We start from the raw sequence: 19,610 nt of genomic DNA, 5'->3' as shown, positions 1-19,610 counted from the left end.
TTGTTTCTAAAATGTAAGCAAAAAAACAAACAAACAACTCGTGCGACGGAAGCGGAAATTTGTGATTTGTGGCGTGGTTGATGACGTCACGTAGCTCTCTGGTGTCTAATGGCAGAACAACAACTCATAACGAGTGAGAAACTTTCACAAACTTCTACAGACGAAGGAAAGTTCCAATTTAGAGACTCCGACACATTGTATTCTAGTTTAAGCCAACTTGTTTGTTCTTTAATTTAATTTCAAATGTGGAATTACTGATGGATTCGAGATATGACATACCGCGGAGGGCCGGGGTTGGCGGCGGTGGCGGCCGGGGCTCCGCGAACTTGTCCCCGGCTCTGGGGGCACAGTCGCGCCGCAAGAAGATTCCCCCCAGACCCGCTGATTTTAAACTTCAGATTATCATCATCGGCTCCCGTGGTGTCGGTAAAACGAGCATCATGGAAAGATTCACCGACGACACTTTCTGCGAAGCTTGCAAGTCCACCGTAGGTAAGAACCGGAGTGTTTGTTGGACTTGTTTGTGCCTACTTTGTTGACAGCCCGGGCTCGGTCTCTTTGCTGGAAGACACTAGAACTTATTTCACCAAAAGCGGCGCCTATTAAGAATGTATACCTTTATTGCGGGTTATTGTGTAAAGACCCTGAGTAGAATGAACTTGGAGGTGTAGTTAGCCAAGTTAAGCTAAAAACAGCTACATTCTAGCTAGTGTTATTAGCCCCTAGCTACCAGTCTGTGATTTGAAGCTCCTACAGTAACAGGGATAGTCTTTCCTTTTCTTATATCACGGGCTTGTAAAAGTAGTTAAATGTTTCAGTTTTGAAGCGGCTGTTGTATGGATCGTGTATATTTTAACATTCTGATCCATTATTTATGTAAAAAAGGGGAGAGTAAATCATTACAAACAGCTATTAACACACAGCACACCTTGTCCCTGGTTAGTGAGTTCGTACACTGATCCTGTTCCTTCAACACACTTTCACCAGTTTGTCTAGTTAATTGTGTTTAATTCATCAACCTCTCAAAACAGACGGTCACCAATTATGAAGTTAGTGTGCCGTGCTTATAGACTGAAGTTCACGGGACTTGTTTGTATGTGTATCAGGCTAAACAGCTCTGTGATGAATATGGAAGTCTGCCATGGTGTCAGTTCCCAGAATAGTCCCACACAGGCAGCTGCAATGGCAGAGATCTATTTCGTCCCCTGTCGTTCCCGTGACACAGCTCTCCTGTTGTGAGAGCGCCGTGCCTCTATTGTGCCCCTGCTGTCACGGCCCACAGAGGGGACGAGCAATCAGGGAACAGACTGGCTGGAAATATCTCAGTCAGTCTTTTATATGAAGGTCAGTCAGGTCGAGGGATCAAAGCGGATGTGCAGCAGAACTGACCAAGTAGCCCTTCATTAAAGGACACAGGAAGTGGTGCTGCTTCTACTTCTCCTTCTGTTTCTCCTTGTCCTCATGTGTGTTTGGATTCCCCCTGTAGGCGTCGACTTCAAGATCAAGATAGTGGAGCTGAGAGGGAAGAAGATCAGACTTCAGATCTGGTGAGTGAGTCAACAGAGCTCCTCATCTGCTTTAATCTGCAGCACGTTGCGTTCAATTTCCTGTGTGTCCCGCTGCCCCTAAGGCCCGACTAACAAAGCTGCTGCTGCTGCTGGCTTGCTTGGTGCTTTGCAGACGAGGCTCGAGTCGATGTTCTGCATTGCCAAAACAAACAGAACATGTGACAGAATGTTTTTATCTCACCGCCCGACTGCATGAATGTGGAGCTCAAGTGAGAATGTTGCTGCCAGGCTCGACTCGTGGAGCGACAAGTGTCTCCAGTCCACAACCTGTGATTGGCTCAAGATGTTAGGATAAGAGTTCCTTTTCAAAATACAGACGCTTATTCATAAATTCCCAGTTATGTCAATCAAACTGGTGTTGAGGAAAAATGTAAATAAACTTAGTAGTAGTAGTTACTTTTAAACAACAAGATATAATGATATTGGTTGTTTGCCGGCTCGGTCTCTAAATGTTCCTCTCTTCTCTCCTCTGATTGACCCGCAGGATTTATTGTCTATAGTACGATGTGTTCCCTCAGAAACACTCCACCTGATAGTGATACTGTATGAAATAAGATCACCTAACATTCAAATCCACTCTTTCTATGCTGGGTTTGTGTTCCAAATGTTTAATAAGTAATGATTCAAATGTATTCTCTCATTGTTTGTCTGTTGTAAAGGAATACGACACATTTACAGCTCATATAGACATAAGTAGTCTTTAAATAGGCCGTTATAACATTTTCCGATAAAACATTAGATGTTGTCGACTCACAAGCCACAACAAAGATTTGAATGTCAAACATCTGGCTTGTGTGTGTGTGTGTGTGTGTGTGTGTGTGTGTGTGTGTGTGTGTGTGTGTGTGTGTGTGTGTGTGTGTGTGTGTGTGTGTGTGTGTGTGTGTGTGTGTGTGTGTGTGTGTGTGTGTGTGTGTGTGTGTGTGTGAGAGAGAGTGTGAGTGTGAGTGTGTGTGTGTGTGTGCCATGACCCATTGCACTAACGCATTTGTCCTGTCCACTAACAACTTGCCCCCCTCCCATCGCCCCCCTCACACCTAATGACCCCCCCACCCCTGCCCGTCCTCCGCTTGTGCGTTCAGGATGGCTGCCCTTCGCTCTGTCTTGTCTCGCCGCCCGCTCTGGTCCGTCACTGCCCGCCCGCTCTAACCCTAACGCTGCCGCGCGACGCTTCTGCTCATGAGCCTGACTGTGAGTCACGGGGGGAAGGGAGAGGCTGTGGCTGGCTGAAGGTACGGAACACTGCACTCTGAGTGGAGCATCAACCGCCGTCATGCTGCTCGGCCAAATGACCGGCTTAAGCATCGCATCACTTTAGCGGCAACTTTAGACATCTTTGTTCCCCTGAACGCCTTAAAATGAAGAGTTGTTTCCGAGTAAACAATACAAGGGTGTCTAAATGTGTCAGCAATGATTCCATAATAACAAACAATAGAGAAGAATTCCCTGAATGGGCCGATCACTTCCTGTGTAAGGGCCTTGTTCTTCACACTCTGTGATCTGATTCACTCCATGCAGGGACACTGCAGGCCAGGAGAGGTTCAACAGCATCACATCAGCCTACTACAGAGGGGCTAAAGGAATAGTGGTGGTGTATGACATCACCAAGCAGGAGACCTTTGAGGACCTTCCCAAGTGGATGAAGATGATAGACAAGGTAAATAAAGTGTGAGGCTGCAGGAATCCAGCCCAGACGTCCCTGCTGCAGTCTGCAGGCCTGCTCTCCTCTCAGATCCTGATCCGTCTGGACGAGTGCAGTGCATGGGACACATCCACACTCTTTGAATTTTACATCAACACAATATTCCAAACCCCTGCAGATGTGAAGTCTCGCCCTTACATCGTGTTTAATGTGAAAACACGTCAAGTCGTAATAGGAATCCTTCATGGGATTTGTGCCGATTGACTTTGTGTCTCTCCTCTCTGTCTGCGTTCTGTGTTGTTGTTCTTGTCAGTATGCCTCGGAGGAAGCAGAGCTGCTGCTGGTCGGGAACAAGCTGGACTGTGAGACAGATCGCATCATCTCCAGACAGCAGGGAGAGAGGGTGAGTTCAGCACCCGGCCGCTCTCACACAGCACAGACGGATCTGTCCTGATATAAACAGTATATGAACAGATTGTCTTACAAAAAAGTAGAAAAGGTTGATTTGTTCTCTACCTGCTTCTTAGAACGCTTGCTGATGTCCTCCTTCAGCAGCTCCCTCATTTGCAAACATGCCTCTCAAAACGCTCCATTAAATCCATAGCGTTGATGTTTATTATGGGATGGTTCGATCATTTCCCCGCTGACTCCCAGCTAACCCGGCTCTCTCTCTCTTTTCTCCCAGTTTGCCTCTCGGATAAGTGGCATGCGCTTTTGTGAAGCCAGCGCCAAGGATAATTTCAACGTGGACGAGATCTTCCTGAAGCTCGTAGATGACATTCTAAGCAAGGTGTGTGTTCCGAACGTGCTGTGCTGCTATTTGAATTTCTACAATATTTCTTTCCACAGCACTTCTCTTTACATCATCTTTTGTAAAGTCACAGGATTTATTTCTATTCAGGAGCTGTGACTCATCTGTTCCTCCATTTCACTTCTCTCTCTGTCTCTGTATTTAAATCAAGGCTGTGGCTCTCAGTCTCAGTGGTATACATCACTGTAAAGCTGGTTCCTAAACTTGAAACCCATTGACTCTGTAGTGTTTCTGCTTTTCCTGACGCAACAGATGCCGCTGGAAATTCCCAACCAGGAGCTTTCCAACAGCGTCCTGTCTCTGCAGCCTGAACCGGATGTGCCTCCAGAGTTGCCCCCTCCTCGCATGCGCTGTTGCTGAGAGGCAGAGTGGATCCCATGCCGCGCGCACACACACACACACACACACACACACACACACACACACACACACACACACACACACACACACACACACACACACACACACACACACACACACACACACACACACACACACACACACAAGCAGATAGTCAACTCACACATGCAATGTACCAATGTGTCCACCAGAGGGAAGCGCATGGCAGCAGTCTGCAATCCATGGATGTGATTGCAGCTGTAAGAGGCCCAGACTCTCCATCACACTGTAACATCTTCCCCCCCCCCCCATGTGTGTCCCCCTGTTTTTTTTGTAGCTGTCCGCTCTGACATAAATCACACTAACAACTAGATCCCGGTGAATCCCGCTCTTCCCACCGCTCTTCTCCTGTCTACACGTGACCCAGACTACCTCATTCCTCGGACCGTGAGGCGAGGTGCCTTGGAGGTAGAGAGCCCTCTGGTAGCCGTTGCACATGTTTCTGTTCAGGGGGGGAGTTACTGAGGATGGTACAGCCCGTTCTGTTCCTGTTTTCCTTTTTAAAACTGTCATTACATATCCTGTCCCCCCCTGATCGTCTTCCATCTCTGCAGTGTCCCATCCTCCAGATAAGGGACGACTACACGGCGTATCTGCTCAGCTTAATTAGATATCCTGGGTCTTGGTACCATCATTTTTTTTACACTTATTATTAGGTATTATTACCAAGTGACACGTTGACTTGGGTTAGACAAAAGCACATATTTGTCTGGTTACTGACATGATGTAAATATGGGTTATAAATGGTGTAGCGGCGTCGCTGTAATTACTGGACTCAAGACTTGAGGTGCAGAATTCGCAGGGTGGCTTATTGTGGCTGTGGAGCGGGGGGGATCGTATCAGACTGTAACCCTTTTGCCTTAAAGTATTAACGGCTGGAACGGCTCATTTCGTATGACTAGTAATGTTTTTGCACTACAATCCATCTTACCTAGTTAAGCTGACATGCTGAACTGCACAGAGAGGCGGCATGGACACTGAAGGACTGCAGTGGTAACAGAATAGCACTAATGAGGATCAAGCTAGCCTCGGTGGAGATACATGGAAAGGTGGGTGATGTAGTCGAGGAGGGAGTGTTTGTGTTTGTAGGGGAGACTTCCTTGTGTGTGTCACTTGTTTTTCAGATGGAATAGAGACAGTAAGACGGACACACACACACACACAGATTGAGTCCCTGTTTTGTTTCTCACAAACATTTCATGGGTAATATAGTTTAAATGTTTTCCGTGTTCTCTGACCATCGCAGACGATACCAGAAGTGTGTGTTCCACCTCCATCCCACCCCCCTAAGGGCAAACGCTTGAAGTACCCGAGGGTCTGTTTAGTATTTAAAAGACTCAGGACATTTTGATTGGCTCACATCTGCTCGTTCGTCAGGCTTTTTATCGCTGATTTGAGTCGCCTGGAATTTCACAACTAACCCCTTAATAGCCTATCTGTTCCTATAATCCTGCTTGAAGAAGAGTTTAAAGCTTGTTAGAGGAGATTTTGCTGTTGCGTATTTTTGTTGACGATGGGTAGTTTTTGTTACGGACCAGGATGGGAAACCCCCATTACTTGCACATTTTGATGAATACCGAGCTATGCATGCTGTCAAACTGGTAAACAGCTAATCTAAAAGTAAACAAGAGAACCAGAGTCAAAGCAGGCGGAGCTGATCTAACTTTGTCCAGCTCAGATATCAGCAAAACCTAAATTGGTGTGTGTTGAATCTTAAAGACAGTATTTTGGATGCTGATAGGGGTCAAGTATACTTTTGTGTTGATGTTATTAATGCAGTGTTGGCATTGTGGGGCCTTGATTTGTCGTTAAATGTTCATTCAGATGGAAAAGACTCTGGTCTGTGGTGAGTCAAGGACGAAACCCTTCTAAGGACTGTATAAACTGTTCATTGGAGTTTAGTTCTGTGGAGTTAAAGCCTTTACAAAACAATGGTCACGGTCATCAAAGCACATTTCACCACAGCCAATCAGCTGTCAAGGTTTCTCTCATTCGTCCCTCTGACCTTTAGTGTTCTGCCTCTAACCCTGCGGTCTCTGCGTATATCCAAGCCTTACACTACTCAGTGTTTTAAATATACATTTCAGAATGCTTTTCATTTTAACGCGTATCCTTTTGAGATAAAAAACGAAAAATGTACTTTGTATTAAACCTGTTTCAAGTCTTTGGAAAGCATTTGGCATGTTTAAAGCTGATTTGTGGTATTTATAACTTGTGGCATTCTTGGACTAATGAAATGCAAATAAAGAAATCTATATTTATTACCAGATTAATGTCTCTGTGGAGAAGTGTGTGTTTCCCAGATGGGGGTGTTTCGGTGCTGCTGTCATTCACAGGAGGAAACCCGAGTGCGGGGGGAAAGATGCTGTGGGTTTCTCCTTTTAACAGGACAAGAAGGGAGTAAAAACATCGATCTGAGGACCTGAGGGAGCCAGCAGGGTGTCGGTTCCGTCTCCTCCTGACAGCATCATTCTCTGCTCTCTTATGTGAAGGTGTTCAATACCCAATAATGCGTGTGAGTGTCTCATTAGGACATGCGCACCAAAGCGAGGCAGAGAGTCCCGGAGAAAACCAGGGGTGTGCTCGGCTCGGCTCTGTTTGTGAGGCTACAGCGCATGCGCGTCACCCAAAATATATATATATATATTTAAAGAAAAAAAAAAGAATCACGGACGTCGAGCTTTACACCGCAGCGATTGCAGATCCTGCACGTCAGATAGGAGCGGGAAGGAGTGCAGGGGGTCCAGGAGGCCCAGCGTAGGGACATGGAGAGCCGCTCTGCGCAAGAACCAGACGGCTGACGGGATTTCCTTTCACTCCAACTTGAGCCTCTGCGAGCGCCGTCTGCAGATGCAACCTGCCCGTCATCCGGTAATCCCTCGGTTTCATCGCAGGGAGCTACAGGCGGAGGGGGCGACGATGACAACCTGGTGAATGCAGACACGATGGAGTGAAGCAGCAGGATGCGCATCGCCAGCCCGGCGGGGGAAAAGGCAGTGAAACCCGGCTGTTCATCTGGTGTCGCACGTCAGAGGCTTTCCGCGGCGCTGTGGATTGATCGTTTCCTCCGTCGCCTTTCTGCCGGTGACGGTGTATAATGGAGAGCTCCAATGGCTCTGGGAGCGACACAAAACCGCCGAACCACCAGTTGGAGAAGAAGAGGCTGAACCGAGCGCCTTCCCCAGCCAGACCTTTCCTCAAGGATGTGCACTCCCGCTCCGCCAAACCACCTGCCATCGTGCCCAAATCCCCCAAACTCAACAAGCAGCAGCAGCCGTCGCCCTCCGTGCCCTCAGCTCATCCAGCCCGCAGCTCCAGGCGCAACACACCGGGCGTGAAAGACAAACCAGCCCCGGCAAGAAGTAACACAAAGTCCACTATCTCGAAAAAGACCACTAAGGTGCTCCAGCATGCGGCAACTGAGCCCAAAGCCGCCGGTACCAAACCGGACAGCACCAGCAGCCCGACCCTCACCAAAGGCAAGAAAGGGAAACTAGCTCCCGGTTCTCCCGGTTCTCCCGGTTCTCCCGGCCCACTCAGCCATGGATCCCCGATCCGGGTGCCGACCGGAGCGTCTCTCGGCCGAGTCAGCCAGACCGACAGCAGCTCCGACCTGTCCGACTGCCCGTCCGAGCCGCTGTCGGACGAACAGAGGCTGGCAGCGGCCGCCAGTAGCGACGCCGAGTCCGGCACCGGCTCGAGTGACCGGGATCAACCGGGAGGGGAGCATCCGCAGAGGGTAGAAGCGACGGGAGCGGCCGCCTCTCCCACTCCCACCGCCAAGGGAAGCATGTCTCCGGCACCGGGAGAGAGAGGCAAGCAGGAGAAGCCGTCAACGAGCGCACAAACCAAACTGCCAGGCACCAAGGATGCACCGGAGGAGGACCTGCAGCGGGAGATGGAAGATCTGCGGTCTGAAAACGACTACCTCAAGGTAAAACACACACACACACACACTCACACACACATGCGCCATCAATCCAGGCGTAAATCAGCAGTTAACTTCATGTATTAGTGAGCTGGAACTATTATGTCTCTGGCGCTGTTGCTGATTACCTAAGTGTCCGGTTCAAACCCCACCATCACCCTCTTTGACTGAGTGTCCTTGAGCAACACTTCCACCTGCACGCTCTCTAATTAACAACTTCATCCAAACGCTATAAATGACAATCTTTAACCGCCTTCTCCACCGAAGCCCAGCTGTCAGCTCAGCCCTGCTCTCCATCCATCATGTCGTCTTCTTTAACCTTGCTGGGCTTCCCAGTGGGTTTGACCTTTGTTGATGGGATCACGGTGTCTTCATTCTGTCGTGTCCTGGTTTTTTCTTTGTCCTTTTTATCCGCTGCATTTATGTCTTCAGTGTTTTCTTTTTAACAACATATCCTGTCCCCTTGTTGCATACGGAGCATTAGATGGTGACATCCTGTGCCTGTGGTGATGGATGTGAACAGATTGTACTCAGGCTCATGGAGGGAACACCTTTCCCTTATTACTTTCAAATTGGAGCTGTAGAGATGACTGTTAACCTTTATAATTCGATTTTGCTGTCATTATTAGCTCCAAAAATCAAGAAAATTAATATTAACCTTTATTATTTTCTATCTGTGACAATGCAGCATCACCCCCTTGTGTGTAGGATGAGAGATGTAGGAAAGGAGAGAGGATGGATAAGTAATCTCTCTCTCTGATACGTTAAGATGAAGCTTTTCCATGTTGAATTGTGTGTTTTACAAACTTGATCACACGTGGCTTCCTCCCCCCCTCCCTCTCTCCCTCCCTCCCCTCCCTCTCTCTCCCCCCACACCCCTCTGGCTCTGCATACACACAAGAGAGTTAATCAGCTTTACTGGCTCCCGCTGTAATGACTTCATCCCAGAGGACTTGATAACAGTCAGATGTCCCGTGTGTGTGTGTATGGTTCAGTCTGTCAGTCTGCCAGCTGGGTCTCTGGAGTGAACTCTTCAACCACCACCACCCCCCGAGCCCCAAACTGTCTGAGAGCCCCCCACACACACACACACACACACACACACACACACACACACACACACACACACACACACACACACACACACACACACACACAGCCACCTCTGCTGCTCAGGGGGAACATTATTTATTTATGTTACAGTATTTCACCTCCACCAAGGATGTTATGTCTGTTTGCCTCTGGATTGATGGATTTCAATGAATCTTGATGGGAATGTTGGCTATGATTGAAGAAAGAAGCCTTTAGATAACCAGATCAGCCACCAAACTGCCTCTCCTCTGCTGCTGTTCATGCTGCCTCACAAGCAAAAATATTAATTTCTCAATTAGTTCCAGCGCCTACACACTCCAAAGAGGGTCACACATGATAAACCCATTACAGACACATCTTAGTGCGGGTGTTAACACGGGGCACTCGCCGAGCATCAACAGCAGCGATGGTCTCTGCTCCCACAATGCTTTGCTGCCTCTGGCTTTGTTTTGAACCTGGCCATTGATTTGTTCTGACCCTTTGGGAGGCCATGGGCTCCATCCTCAGATAACAATGTGCTCTTTGCTTTCTAAATGAGGACGGATCCAGTTTGCATTAATTGACACTCTTCCCTTCCCCCTTTTAGTATTCAATTGTCTTTTCACCTGCTGCCACTCAAGCCCTCAATCCCAGGAGAAATCTACTGAACAAACAGATTTAGTTTCTGCTTTGTTAGATGGGAAATTTGAATCAGTCTACTAAATCTCAGCATTTCATTATTCACAGGTTTTGCCTTGCTCCTTATTTTAGTTTTGTTCAGAATCTTCACCATCATTTTGCATTAGAACCTTAAGAAATAAAAACAAGCATAAATTCCACATTTTTATAATTAACACTAATAAATCTGAACATCAGTGGTGTAAGAAATGAAAGTAACTGCCACAAATCTAGTGAATCATCTGTGTTTTTGTTGATCTCAATGCTGAAAATAACAGCTGTTGCCTGTCCCTCCCTCCCTCCCTCCCTCCCTCCCCCGGTGTGTTCTTCAGGATGAAGTGGACGAGCTGCGAGCCGAGATGGACGAGATCCGCGACAGCTACCTGGAGGAGGAGGTCTACCAGCTGCAGGAGCTGCGGAGGGAACTGGACCGCTCCAACAAGAGCTGCCGCATCCTGCAGTACCGCCTACGGAAGACCGAGCAGAAGAGCCTGCGGGTGGCCCAGACGGGACACGTGGACGGAGACCTGCTGCGTAGTCTGGAACAAGACCTGAAGGTGTGTTTGGATTCATCAGATGTAGATTTGTACATGTAGAATAAAACAGATTTACCCTTTTAATTGGAATTGCTCAAATCAATCCATTTACCTGTATGTTCCTACACCATCAGGTGGCTAAAGATGTGTCTGTGCGTTTGCACAACGAGCTGGAGAGCGTGGAGGACAAGCGCAGCAGAGCCGAGGACGAGAACGAGCTGCTCAGGCAGAACATCATCGAGGTGGAGATCTCCAAACAGGCTCTGCACAACGAGCTGGAGAGGACCAAAGAGGTGAGAGGGTGGAGCGAGGCGTTCAGGGGAAGAAGGTCAAATAAGTTGGTGATTTTCAACAAGGTGAAATACAAACATACAGAAGAGAATGAAGAATAACTCTGGCCGCAGGATCTGTGTGTGCTCGGCAGTGAGTGAGCGATGAAGCCATTAGCGGCGACAGCGTGGTGAGCGATGATGACGGCCGTGGCAGACGCCGTCCGACCCGCAGTGGAAAATGACAGTAGAGGAGATTGTGATTATAAAAGTAAGATTGTGAGCGATGGTGGGCTGCTGGTGGCTGTGCTGTCTGTCTGTCTGTCTGTCTGCTCCGGATGAGCTTCCAGCCCCTCAGAGAGATCCCAGCCAAGGCGCTAAGATAAAGGGAAATCTCAGTTAATGCGATGTTGGTTCAAATCAATGGCGATGGCTGACCTGATCAGCCGGGTCACTGCAGCAAATTACTTTCATCAGTGGCTTAAGTGCTCCCCAAGAGCGTTTTAGAAACAACTGCTCTGTGGGTGATGGCAACACAATCAGAGCAACATCCGAGTCTACTTTGTTTCATTCTTAAGGCCGTGCTGAGCCAAGCAAGTCCTCCATGTTCATCTGCATCCTGAGGGAGTCGCTCCATGCAGCCCCTGAGCTCTAAACCTCCTCTGTGTTTGGGCCTTCTTCCTGTAAGGAGGTTGCTCAGAGGCTATTCTCAGTGCTGCCTGGGTTCAGCCAGCTTAGGCTTATGGTTATTGACATCAGCAGGTAAAAATACGGTTTGGCAACACAGAGGAGAAGTAGGCTAATGCCAGACCGGCCTGTGTGGAGACCAGGGCCCTCTTTAGGCACACACACACACGTGCGCTCGGGGTTTGATTCCCCTCAGCTTGAGCCGCACCGCCTCTGCGCAACTCTGCTTGTTCTAAATAGGTCAGTACGGAGGAGAAGCGCTCTTTGAAAATCTATACGCCAAATCTGTTTCTGTCTGTGAGTTAACTGGAGGTGCTCGCTACACCGGGTTGTTTTTAGCTCCCCACCCAAGCTGCAAACGCTGGAACACAGACAGGAAATCCATGTCTCGTTTGGATGTGCAAATGCAGCAGATTCGGATTCTGGTTGTAGCTGTTGTTGGCCGTAGGAAGACGTTAGTAGAATGTCACTAGTTTGATGCGAGACCAGAGAGAGGCTCAGGCTCTGTCATACATAGAAAAGGAGCAAGCAGGCAGAATGGAGGCTCCTCATCATTTGTAGGTGCTTTGGCGTTCCCTTGAGGTTTGTCCCAGAAAAACACTACGCCACCCTCCCCTTTACCAGAGATGCATCATCTTGCAATGCATAAATCGATAGGATTGACAAAGTCTCTGGAGGAGGTTAGAGATTAAAGTCATTAATTCCTGATTCAAACAGTTTGTAAAGCTCAGTGGGTGGTGGGACAGTTCTGCTTACTAATGTGCTCAAAACATTTAGTTAGGGATAAATGACTTGACTGAGACCGAATCTGACAATCTGCCCTCTGCTCTCAGAGTCGCTCAAACTGTCACGGAGATAAATCTCGGGTGTCCGCTGTTCGTTGTTGGAGGAAGAGTAGGAGCGCGGTTCACTGATAAGAATGTTGTTAAGAATGTTGCTCTCCTCTTCTGCTTTAATCAGGAGATTCAAGAAAAAAACTGCGGTATAAGCCAGAGGAGAGATCATCCACACACTCTGTTTGGAATTACTCTTATGATAATACAGCAGCCACCAGAGGCGACCCCGCTTTCTCCCAATTAGACATTTTCAATTAAAATGTGCTCCTAAGTCTCTGAAGCTACAGCTGAAGCTAAGTGATAACATGCAGACAAGTTTCTCTGGGGTTTTGCAGTAGGATGAGGCAGTTAGTCGCAGTTCTTGTCAGATATTACGGTTTATAGAGGCAATCGTCTTTAGATAGTTTGAGTTGCTCAGGCCTGTAAAGCCTTAAATCCAAGCAGGAGGCCTGGTGATAAAGCAGAGCTGACGGGAGGAGAGAAGGTACGAGAGACAAAGAGACGGCGAGGCACAGTGGCTGTAATCAGATGGTGCAGGTGCTGTTTGCCTGCGATACGCAAACACGGCTCACGGACCTGTTATGAAACGGGCAAGGAGATGGCTGACAGGACCTTCTGTTGTTGTTGGCCGGAGGGGGCAGATTACCGCTGCCAGCGCCGCTTCTGTGTGGTCGGTGGGGAAACCGACGGCGGGGCGATTTCACTCCACCGATGTTTGAAGAAAGGTCCTTTTGAAGCTTGTAATAAAATGGAACTAATGAAAATGTCACCGTACACAACACGACGTCAGAGGTGATTTATTAGCCGGCCCTCGTCCTGTGCGTCGCGTTCATCATCGTCAGTTCAACAGTGTCGGTTCTCAAACTGTGTGAAAGAAGCAGCGCGTCTGAGCGAACCAAATGTCAACAAGGCAAAATTGGGATGTAGAGATTCCAATTCATTGAAACATTGATTGAAGTTGACGGTGTTGAGATCTTCAGTTTGTCTGCTTTAAGTGCTTTTGATGTGTTGATATGATTTCCCGCCTCAAACTCTCGTCAAACTCATTACAGGAAGTTAACGCTGCGGTTGGTATTAAGCTTAATTTCATTTTTGAGAACATTGGGTGACAGTGTTTGTACTGTAGGCTATAATTAAAACTCCAGCTCTTGTGGAGCGACTCTCTTTCAAGTCACAGCTTCGGCATAAACATGATGAATCTCTCCGTGCTCGCTTCATCCTCCACTTACGAGCCCAGCACAGGAGTTTTCATGGGAAAGAACAGGAAATGTTGAATAAAGGTTGAGTCACTGTTGTGTTCCTACGAGTTGCCAGGACTTTTGAACCCTAATTGACATCCTGTATTATCCTAGCCCAATTGGCCCTTGAACGATTGACCTGTAGAACGCATGGATCGATCCAGACAAAGGTTATATCTTTGTTTTTAAATATCTCTTAACGTTTTGCTTGAATTGTCTGTGAAAGTTGGTTGAGTGGGCGTGGCTCATTGTTCTGTCTACTGTAATCAAACATGGTGGACACGTTCACTCACTACTTAATACTTGTAGAAGTCTTATTTATGCCAGACGTGACATCTTTGTTTGTAGTACAGTCTGTCGTTCTTCACAGCTTCGTCTTTTTATATCAGAGCTGAATATCTGCATCTCCCGTTGCTGGAACTGTCACTGCCTGCATTCTTATGAAGTCACGTGAAGACCTGTCTGAGGTGGGAGTCACTGCAGAGGAGCGTTTGATGTTGGAGCAGCTCCCGGTGTTTCCTACAAAGATCTCAGCGGTAGAGATGGAAGCATTTCCCTGTCAGCCTTCCTCCTCCTCCGCCTGCGTCTCACATCTCCTTCCTATTCGTCCTTCACGTCTCCTCTGTTGCGTTTTGCTTTTGAAAGAATACGGAGGAATCTCATTGACCCACTTAATATCTCCCGTCTTACTCCACCAATGAGAAGGAGCGGAGGCATGAGGAGAGGAGAAGCATAGGGACGAAATCCACCGCAGTGACACACATCCATGTAAAGCTTAACGCCACACAGCCACCGGAAAACTGCTCCATGTGCAAAAGTCACCTCTGTCTATGTGATGACCACATACCTTGAATTTCAGTGATCATACACTTTGATGTGGACTCTTTGGGGGGAGATCTGCGATTTTGAGACACAAACCCAATTAGGAAATCTGTAATTCAGCATGAAACCCCTGGAGTGCAGATTTATGACGCTGAAGCTTCCGCCCTTTGAAGTCTAAACCCTTATTTGACACGTATGCATATGTTTTGCGAGTGTTTGATACACAGACGCACCAAAGCCTCCATCTTATGTGTTCAGATGACTCGCATATGGGCATTCAGTTGTGAATCTTGGCAGTTAATAATTGTTTTAATTGTGGATAATTGTGGAGTAGTAAGAACCTAAGGATGCAGAGACTTCAGGAGATATATTCTGGTGTTTATTCCTAAACGTTACATTCTGATTGATTCTTGTCAGGATTGTGGAGACCTGTTATGGTGTTGACTCTGAGTGTAGTTAGCGGACCCCTGATGGTGATGTTTGATGGTTAAACTCACACAGGACTCCCCAGCCAGGACAAAGGTAAAGGCCTCTCAGCTCTAAACTGACAAGTCCAACCTAATCCTGTACATCTATCAGTGTCAGTGTGTTCTGCATCTCCTCAGCTGCAGGGAGATGAATCATACTGGGCAAGAAAAATTAAAACACGCATTTACAGTGAGAAATCCTGTCCAATCCAAAAGATGAAGTACAACAATCCAGCTGAAGAAGCAGAGAGACGTGAAGCTGTAATGTCCATCATCCCTGTGTCATCATTACTGTACGCTGTCACCTTAACCCAACACGTCCTTCTGTCCAGGGAAGTCTGTCTCTCCTCCACTCTAACCAACCATAATAATCATTTGTGGTTATATTTAGGGAGGTTGACAGCAGTTTGGCAGACTGTAACTTAGCCTGAGTCATTGAATTTTCCACAGCGCTCATCCAGAGACGAGCTTTTGACAGGCCAAGAGGAAATGAGCTTCTATTAGTGTGTTATGAGGAAAGGTCGACACGCTGGTGACCCGGTGTTGTTTCCTCTCAGTCTATCAAAGTGCTGCGAGGTCGAAGCCCCCTTCAGTCTATTTTGATGAAGAGGCCTGACACTCTTCGCTCTCTGGGGCTGTGTGTTGCATGCAAACAGCCATGATTAAATGATTACTTCAAACGGCGGAGAGAGAGACCTGCTAGCTCGGCATGTTACACTCCGAGGCAAAGCTTCATCAAAAAGCTCTGACACCCTCCTCCTCCTCCTCCTCACATCGCTCAGTCTCATCACTTTACTCCATCTGCTTGCTTGCTCTCTGTAGTTTTCTTGAAACAATAACATCCATTCGTCTCTCTTATACTTTTATTGCTGTGAGGCTGAACTTCTTCATACTTTCAGTCAGATAAACCATTCCAGCGTCTCTCAGGCCTTCAGACTTCTGGCTTTCGATCCCTCATTCAGCCTTTTCAGATATCCTGAGTTTCAAATACTTTTCAGCCTTCCCCGTCTGTGTGTTTACTGCGTCTTGTCAGAAATACATCCCTATGTTCAGGAAGTTCTCCTGGTTCTCGCGGTCCAACATGTTTTCAGATAGCAGTTACAGTTTTTGCCTGAGAGTCTTACTCAATCTGACTCCGCTCTGTGCCTCTGCTGTCACTCAAACTGCTTGTAACTTCTTCGCTCTTTCAGCTACAGAAAGCGTCCACACATACGTCAATCTTTCAGGCACTTCTTCAGCAATCGGCAAAACCTTTCAGCAATTGCAATCATAGCTTCAATGCATTTCTAGTTTCTTAGTCTCCTTATTAAAAATGTCTCTATTTAATGATTATTTGTGGGTCATAGGAATTTTAAGCGTTGTGGTCCAGGTGGTTTATTTTAACACATTCTGATCTACTGTGAACCTGAATCCCTTCCCTGCTAAATTCCTTTTTATCTTGGTAGCCGTGGGTGGGTGGCTGTCTCGAGTCTCTGCCGCCACCTGAGCTCAGAGCGCATTAGGCCTCGATTAACGGCACAATATTTCAAATCTCAACTCTCCCTTTCCTCTTTTATTGGCTCCCTCCTGCTGAGGCCCCTCCCCTCTGAACACCAGACCATTGAGAACCATTTGACACACACAGGGACGGTGAAACAGGGGGGTGGCAGAACGTGATGGTGCGGGGGTGAGGAGACTTCATTAACGGGCCAGCTGGACAAGCCCCCGCCGTCCACTTTACCCCCCCGCCCCTGCCCCCCTCATCACAAATGAGAAGAGCTGCCTTTTGTCTGGGTCCCATTATGCCCCAGATACTGACTGATAGAGGTTTATCACCATAAATTACAGCTCTAATGGCGACAGAATAAAGACCTGGACCCGTGAAAAAAAACAAAATTCATCCTAATGATGTGGCTCTTATACGTGGCTGCAGTCCCCTGCTGGATGTTAATCACGGGCAGAGGGATAACAAGCGGCTGATGCGTGTTTAATTAACGCTCAGCAGCTTTCTGGAGAGGCCTTTTGACAGAGACCATCAGATACACGACTAGTTTAGAGCTGCTAATTGGGTTATTGTGTCGTTTTGTCTTACAATGGAACAAGATTTGACCCGGGCATCATTTCAATAAGACTCGCAGTCGTAAACCAAACCTCGCTTGGAAGAGGAATTCCAGGTCTCAGCCGGACCGACTGGTTTGAGAAAAGGTGACATAAATGAAAAGAAGTATTCCGGTTTTCTTTGCGTGTCTGAGCCTGCGGCGTTTGTGGCAGAAACGGCGTGGGAAACGTGGCATCGTTGCTTCCTGTCTGTGATTTGTCAGCATTATTTCACCACCGATCTTATCCGTCTCCTCTGCTTTTACCGCGATGCGTTCAAGGCCACGTTCAGCCTCCCCACTGCACGCCTCTGGCAACCTGCCCGGCTGCCATCCCAGAATGCTCGACTGAGGAGGAGGAGGAGGTGCTGCGGCCGGATGACATGGCGACTCGTCCTCGCCTGTCTGCGCTGCCGTAACATTTATAGCTATTAGTGTTTCTCCACAAACGCCAAGATGGAGTCGAGCGCGGCTTAGATGACATGAGGCAATGTTTTTATAGCGCCCTCTGTCAGATGTGGGTGTGACTTATCATTGAGAATGTGTGTGTGTGAGGTAACTTTAGTTGACCTCCAGCAGCAGCAGAGAGAGAGAGAGAGAGAGAGAGAGAGAGAGGGACACAGAGAAAGAGAGAGAGAGAGTGGCCTCGCCTCGGCTTCTCTCACCTGTATCTACTCTGGGTTTTTGCTGAGCTTGCTCTTTCTTCAGTGCTGCCCTGCGGCCCATTCACACTTACACACACTCCCTCCTGAGAGCTGCCCAGTACAGGTTCGCGGCCCTCCAGGGTTTTGGCACAACACGCGTAGCTATTGAGGAGAAACGGTGCTGCTCATTCATTCCTTCCCTCTTCCTCTCTTATGTTCACAGCTGATTTGGCGTTAGATGAAAACGCTCCTCTAACCTTTAGGCCTCTGCTGCACAACAACAGTATGCTTTCTCCTTTGTAGGGCTTTCTGTTAATAGTGAAAGTATAGTCTAGTATTGACCACATCGTAATGAGATCCGACTGGCTGCTTCATCGGCACCAGAAGAGATATTTACAGTTTTATAATCCAGGTCCGTTACTTTGAGTTTTTGTGTGGATTCATGCTGATTTCAGTCTGATTACGGTTTTAGTTAGTTTGCGTCAGGCAGCAGAATCACCTGAAAGGCCGTTATGACTTTCATACCATGGTGCCAATGTGTGTGTGGTGCCTGTAGCCATATTCCGGCTGTTACAAGTCATATTTGTCCATTTATTCAGTCGCGAAAAGCCGATTTTGTCTGTGACTGACAGGACGGTTAGTTTACATTATAAAACACACTTAATAAGAATGGGACACTACAGGGATTTGCAAACAGGAGCAGTCAGGGAAGGATTTGTATTCGTGAATGTTTTCCCAAAGCACTTCCATCTAGTCATCTCCATTTTCATAACAGCAAATATTCCGTCTCGGTGTCCCCCATGTGGCCCCGTCACACAGCCGGGGAGCCGATGTCTCTCTGTGACAGCGTCTCTCAGCCACCGGCTCTCTCACAAAGACACACGGGAGGCTGCCAGCTCTCTACTTGTCAACCCCGTGTGCATCATCGAGAGGAAGGCTAAATCAGGCCTGAAAGAGCCGCGGCTGAGTCTGACCCCGCCGCCAGAGAAAGGCGGCGACGGTTTGATGAAAATCAAAGAGGAAAGATTATAAAAGCGCTTCCAAAATTCACAGTGATGGGATGAGACAGCAGCCTGGAGTTGAAGTTTTGTTATTGGACACAAACGTCTTCTGCTTTTGTGATTATATTGAGCTTACAGGTGAGAGGAGCAGAGTTCATTCAGTCGCCTCTGCTCCTCTCCTCGTCTCAGTCCAGCTCTTCCCCCTAGTTTTGCCTGTCTCGGACCCCTCCGTCGCCATAGCAGCCGGTGATGGACAGCCCAGCCAAGCTTTTTAGGCCATTAATTGCCGTGTGAGAAGATTTCCAGGCTTTGCCGCCGCTCACGGGGTAACGAGCCTGTGTTGATTCTAACTGTAAGCCAGCAAAAATGCCTCACACATTGTTACACACAGGCCCTAAAAGTGACACTAATGTACAGTTAAGTGTGCGGCTTTAAGCTCCGGGTGCTCACACAGGGCGCTGCTGATTTAGATACAGTGGCTAAAATGTAAATGCCGGAATAAAAATGAGACGTCCGGCCTGTTTGGCATAAAAGAGAGCTGATTGTGATTATGCATGTCAGAGAAGCTAAGCCTGCTGCTCTCTCTCTCCCTCTCCCTCGCCCCCCTCCCCCCCTCACTGTGGGATCTGCTGAATCAGCACTACACACTGGGCGTTGAAGAATCGTTTGCCAGCAAATTAATGTGTCATGCATGCAACAAACACACACACACACACACAGACGAGACTAATCAGGAGGCCAACTTTGAGAATCTCTTATTTATTTGTCTTTATTGGCCGTTGACTCTAATATCTTGGTTGTAATCCTCTTATTCTACCTAAAATGTGTCTTAAAAGTCAGCGTTTAGTGCTTGTTTGCGTTGCGTTCTCTGCCAGGCTGCTGGGTTGTGAAACATTTCTAAAGCATGAGCGATGGCCGAGTGTCACGGCCCATAAAACCTC

General features: G+C 47.8%; 2 protein-coding genes across 2 annotated transcripts in view; both read left to right on the top strand.

Annotated features, from left to right (window-relative positions):
* Positions 1–84: 84 nt before the first annotated feature.
* Positions 85–6,686, top strand: rab12 (RAB12, member RAS oncogene family). The gene is made up of 6 exons (XM_076148311.1): positions 85–492; positions 1,487–1,547; positions 3,084–3,222; positions 3,521–3,610; positions 3,893–3,997; positions 4,271–6,686. The coding sequence occupies exons 1-6, from the start codon at positions 258–260 to the stop codon at positions 4,376–4,378; spliced, it is 738 nt and encodes a 245-aa protein (XP_076004426.1). The 5' UTR covers positions 85–257; the 3' UTR covers positions 4,379–6,686.
* Positions 6,687–7,143: 457 nt separating this feature from the next.
* Positions 7,144–19,610, top strand: part of mtcl1 (microtubule crosslinking factor 1) — a 39,314-nt gene continuing 26,847 nt past the window's right edge. The window contains exons 1-3 of the mRNA XM_076148320.1: positions 7,144–8,351; positions 10,427–10,651; positions 10,765–10,923. Of these exons, the coding sequence (XP_076004435.1) occupies positions 7,515–8,351; positions 10,427–10,651; positions 10,765–10,923 (1,221 nt within the window). The 5' untranslated portion in view covers positions 7,144–7,514. The remainder of the gene's footprint in view (positions 8,352–10,426; positions 10,652–10,764; positions 10,924–19,610) is intronic.

This window comes from Genypterus blacodes, unplaced genomic scaffold (assembly GCF_046128005.1).
Source record: "Genypterus blacodes isolate CSIRO-AG114 ecotype Tasmania unplaced genomic scaffold, CSIRO-AGI_Gbla_v1 ptg000005l_1, whole genome shotgun sequence".
Classification (NCBI taxonomy): Eukaryota; Metazoa; Chordata; class Actinopteri; order Ophidiiformes; family Ophidiidae; genus Genypterus; species Genypterus blacodes.
Note: the sequence above shows the minus strand (reverse complement) of the source record. Positions and strands in the feature narration are given on the sequence as shown.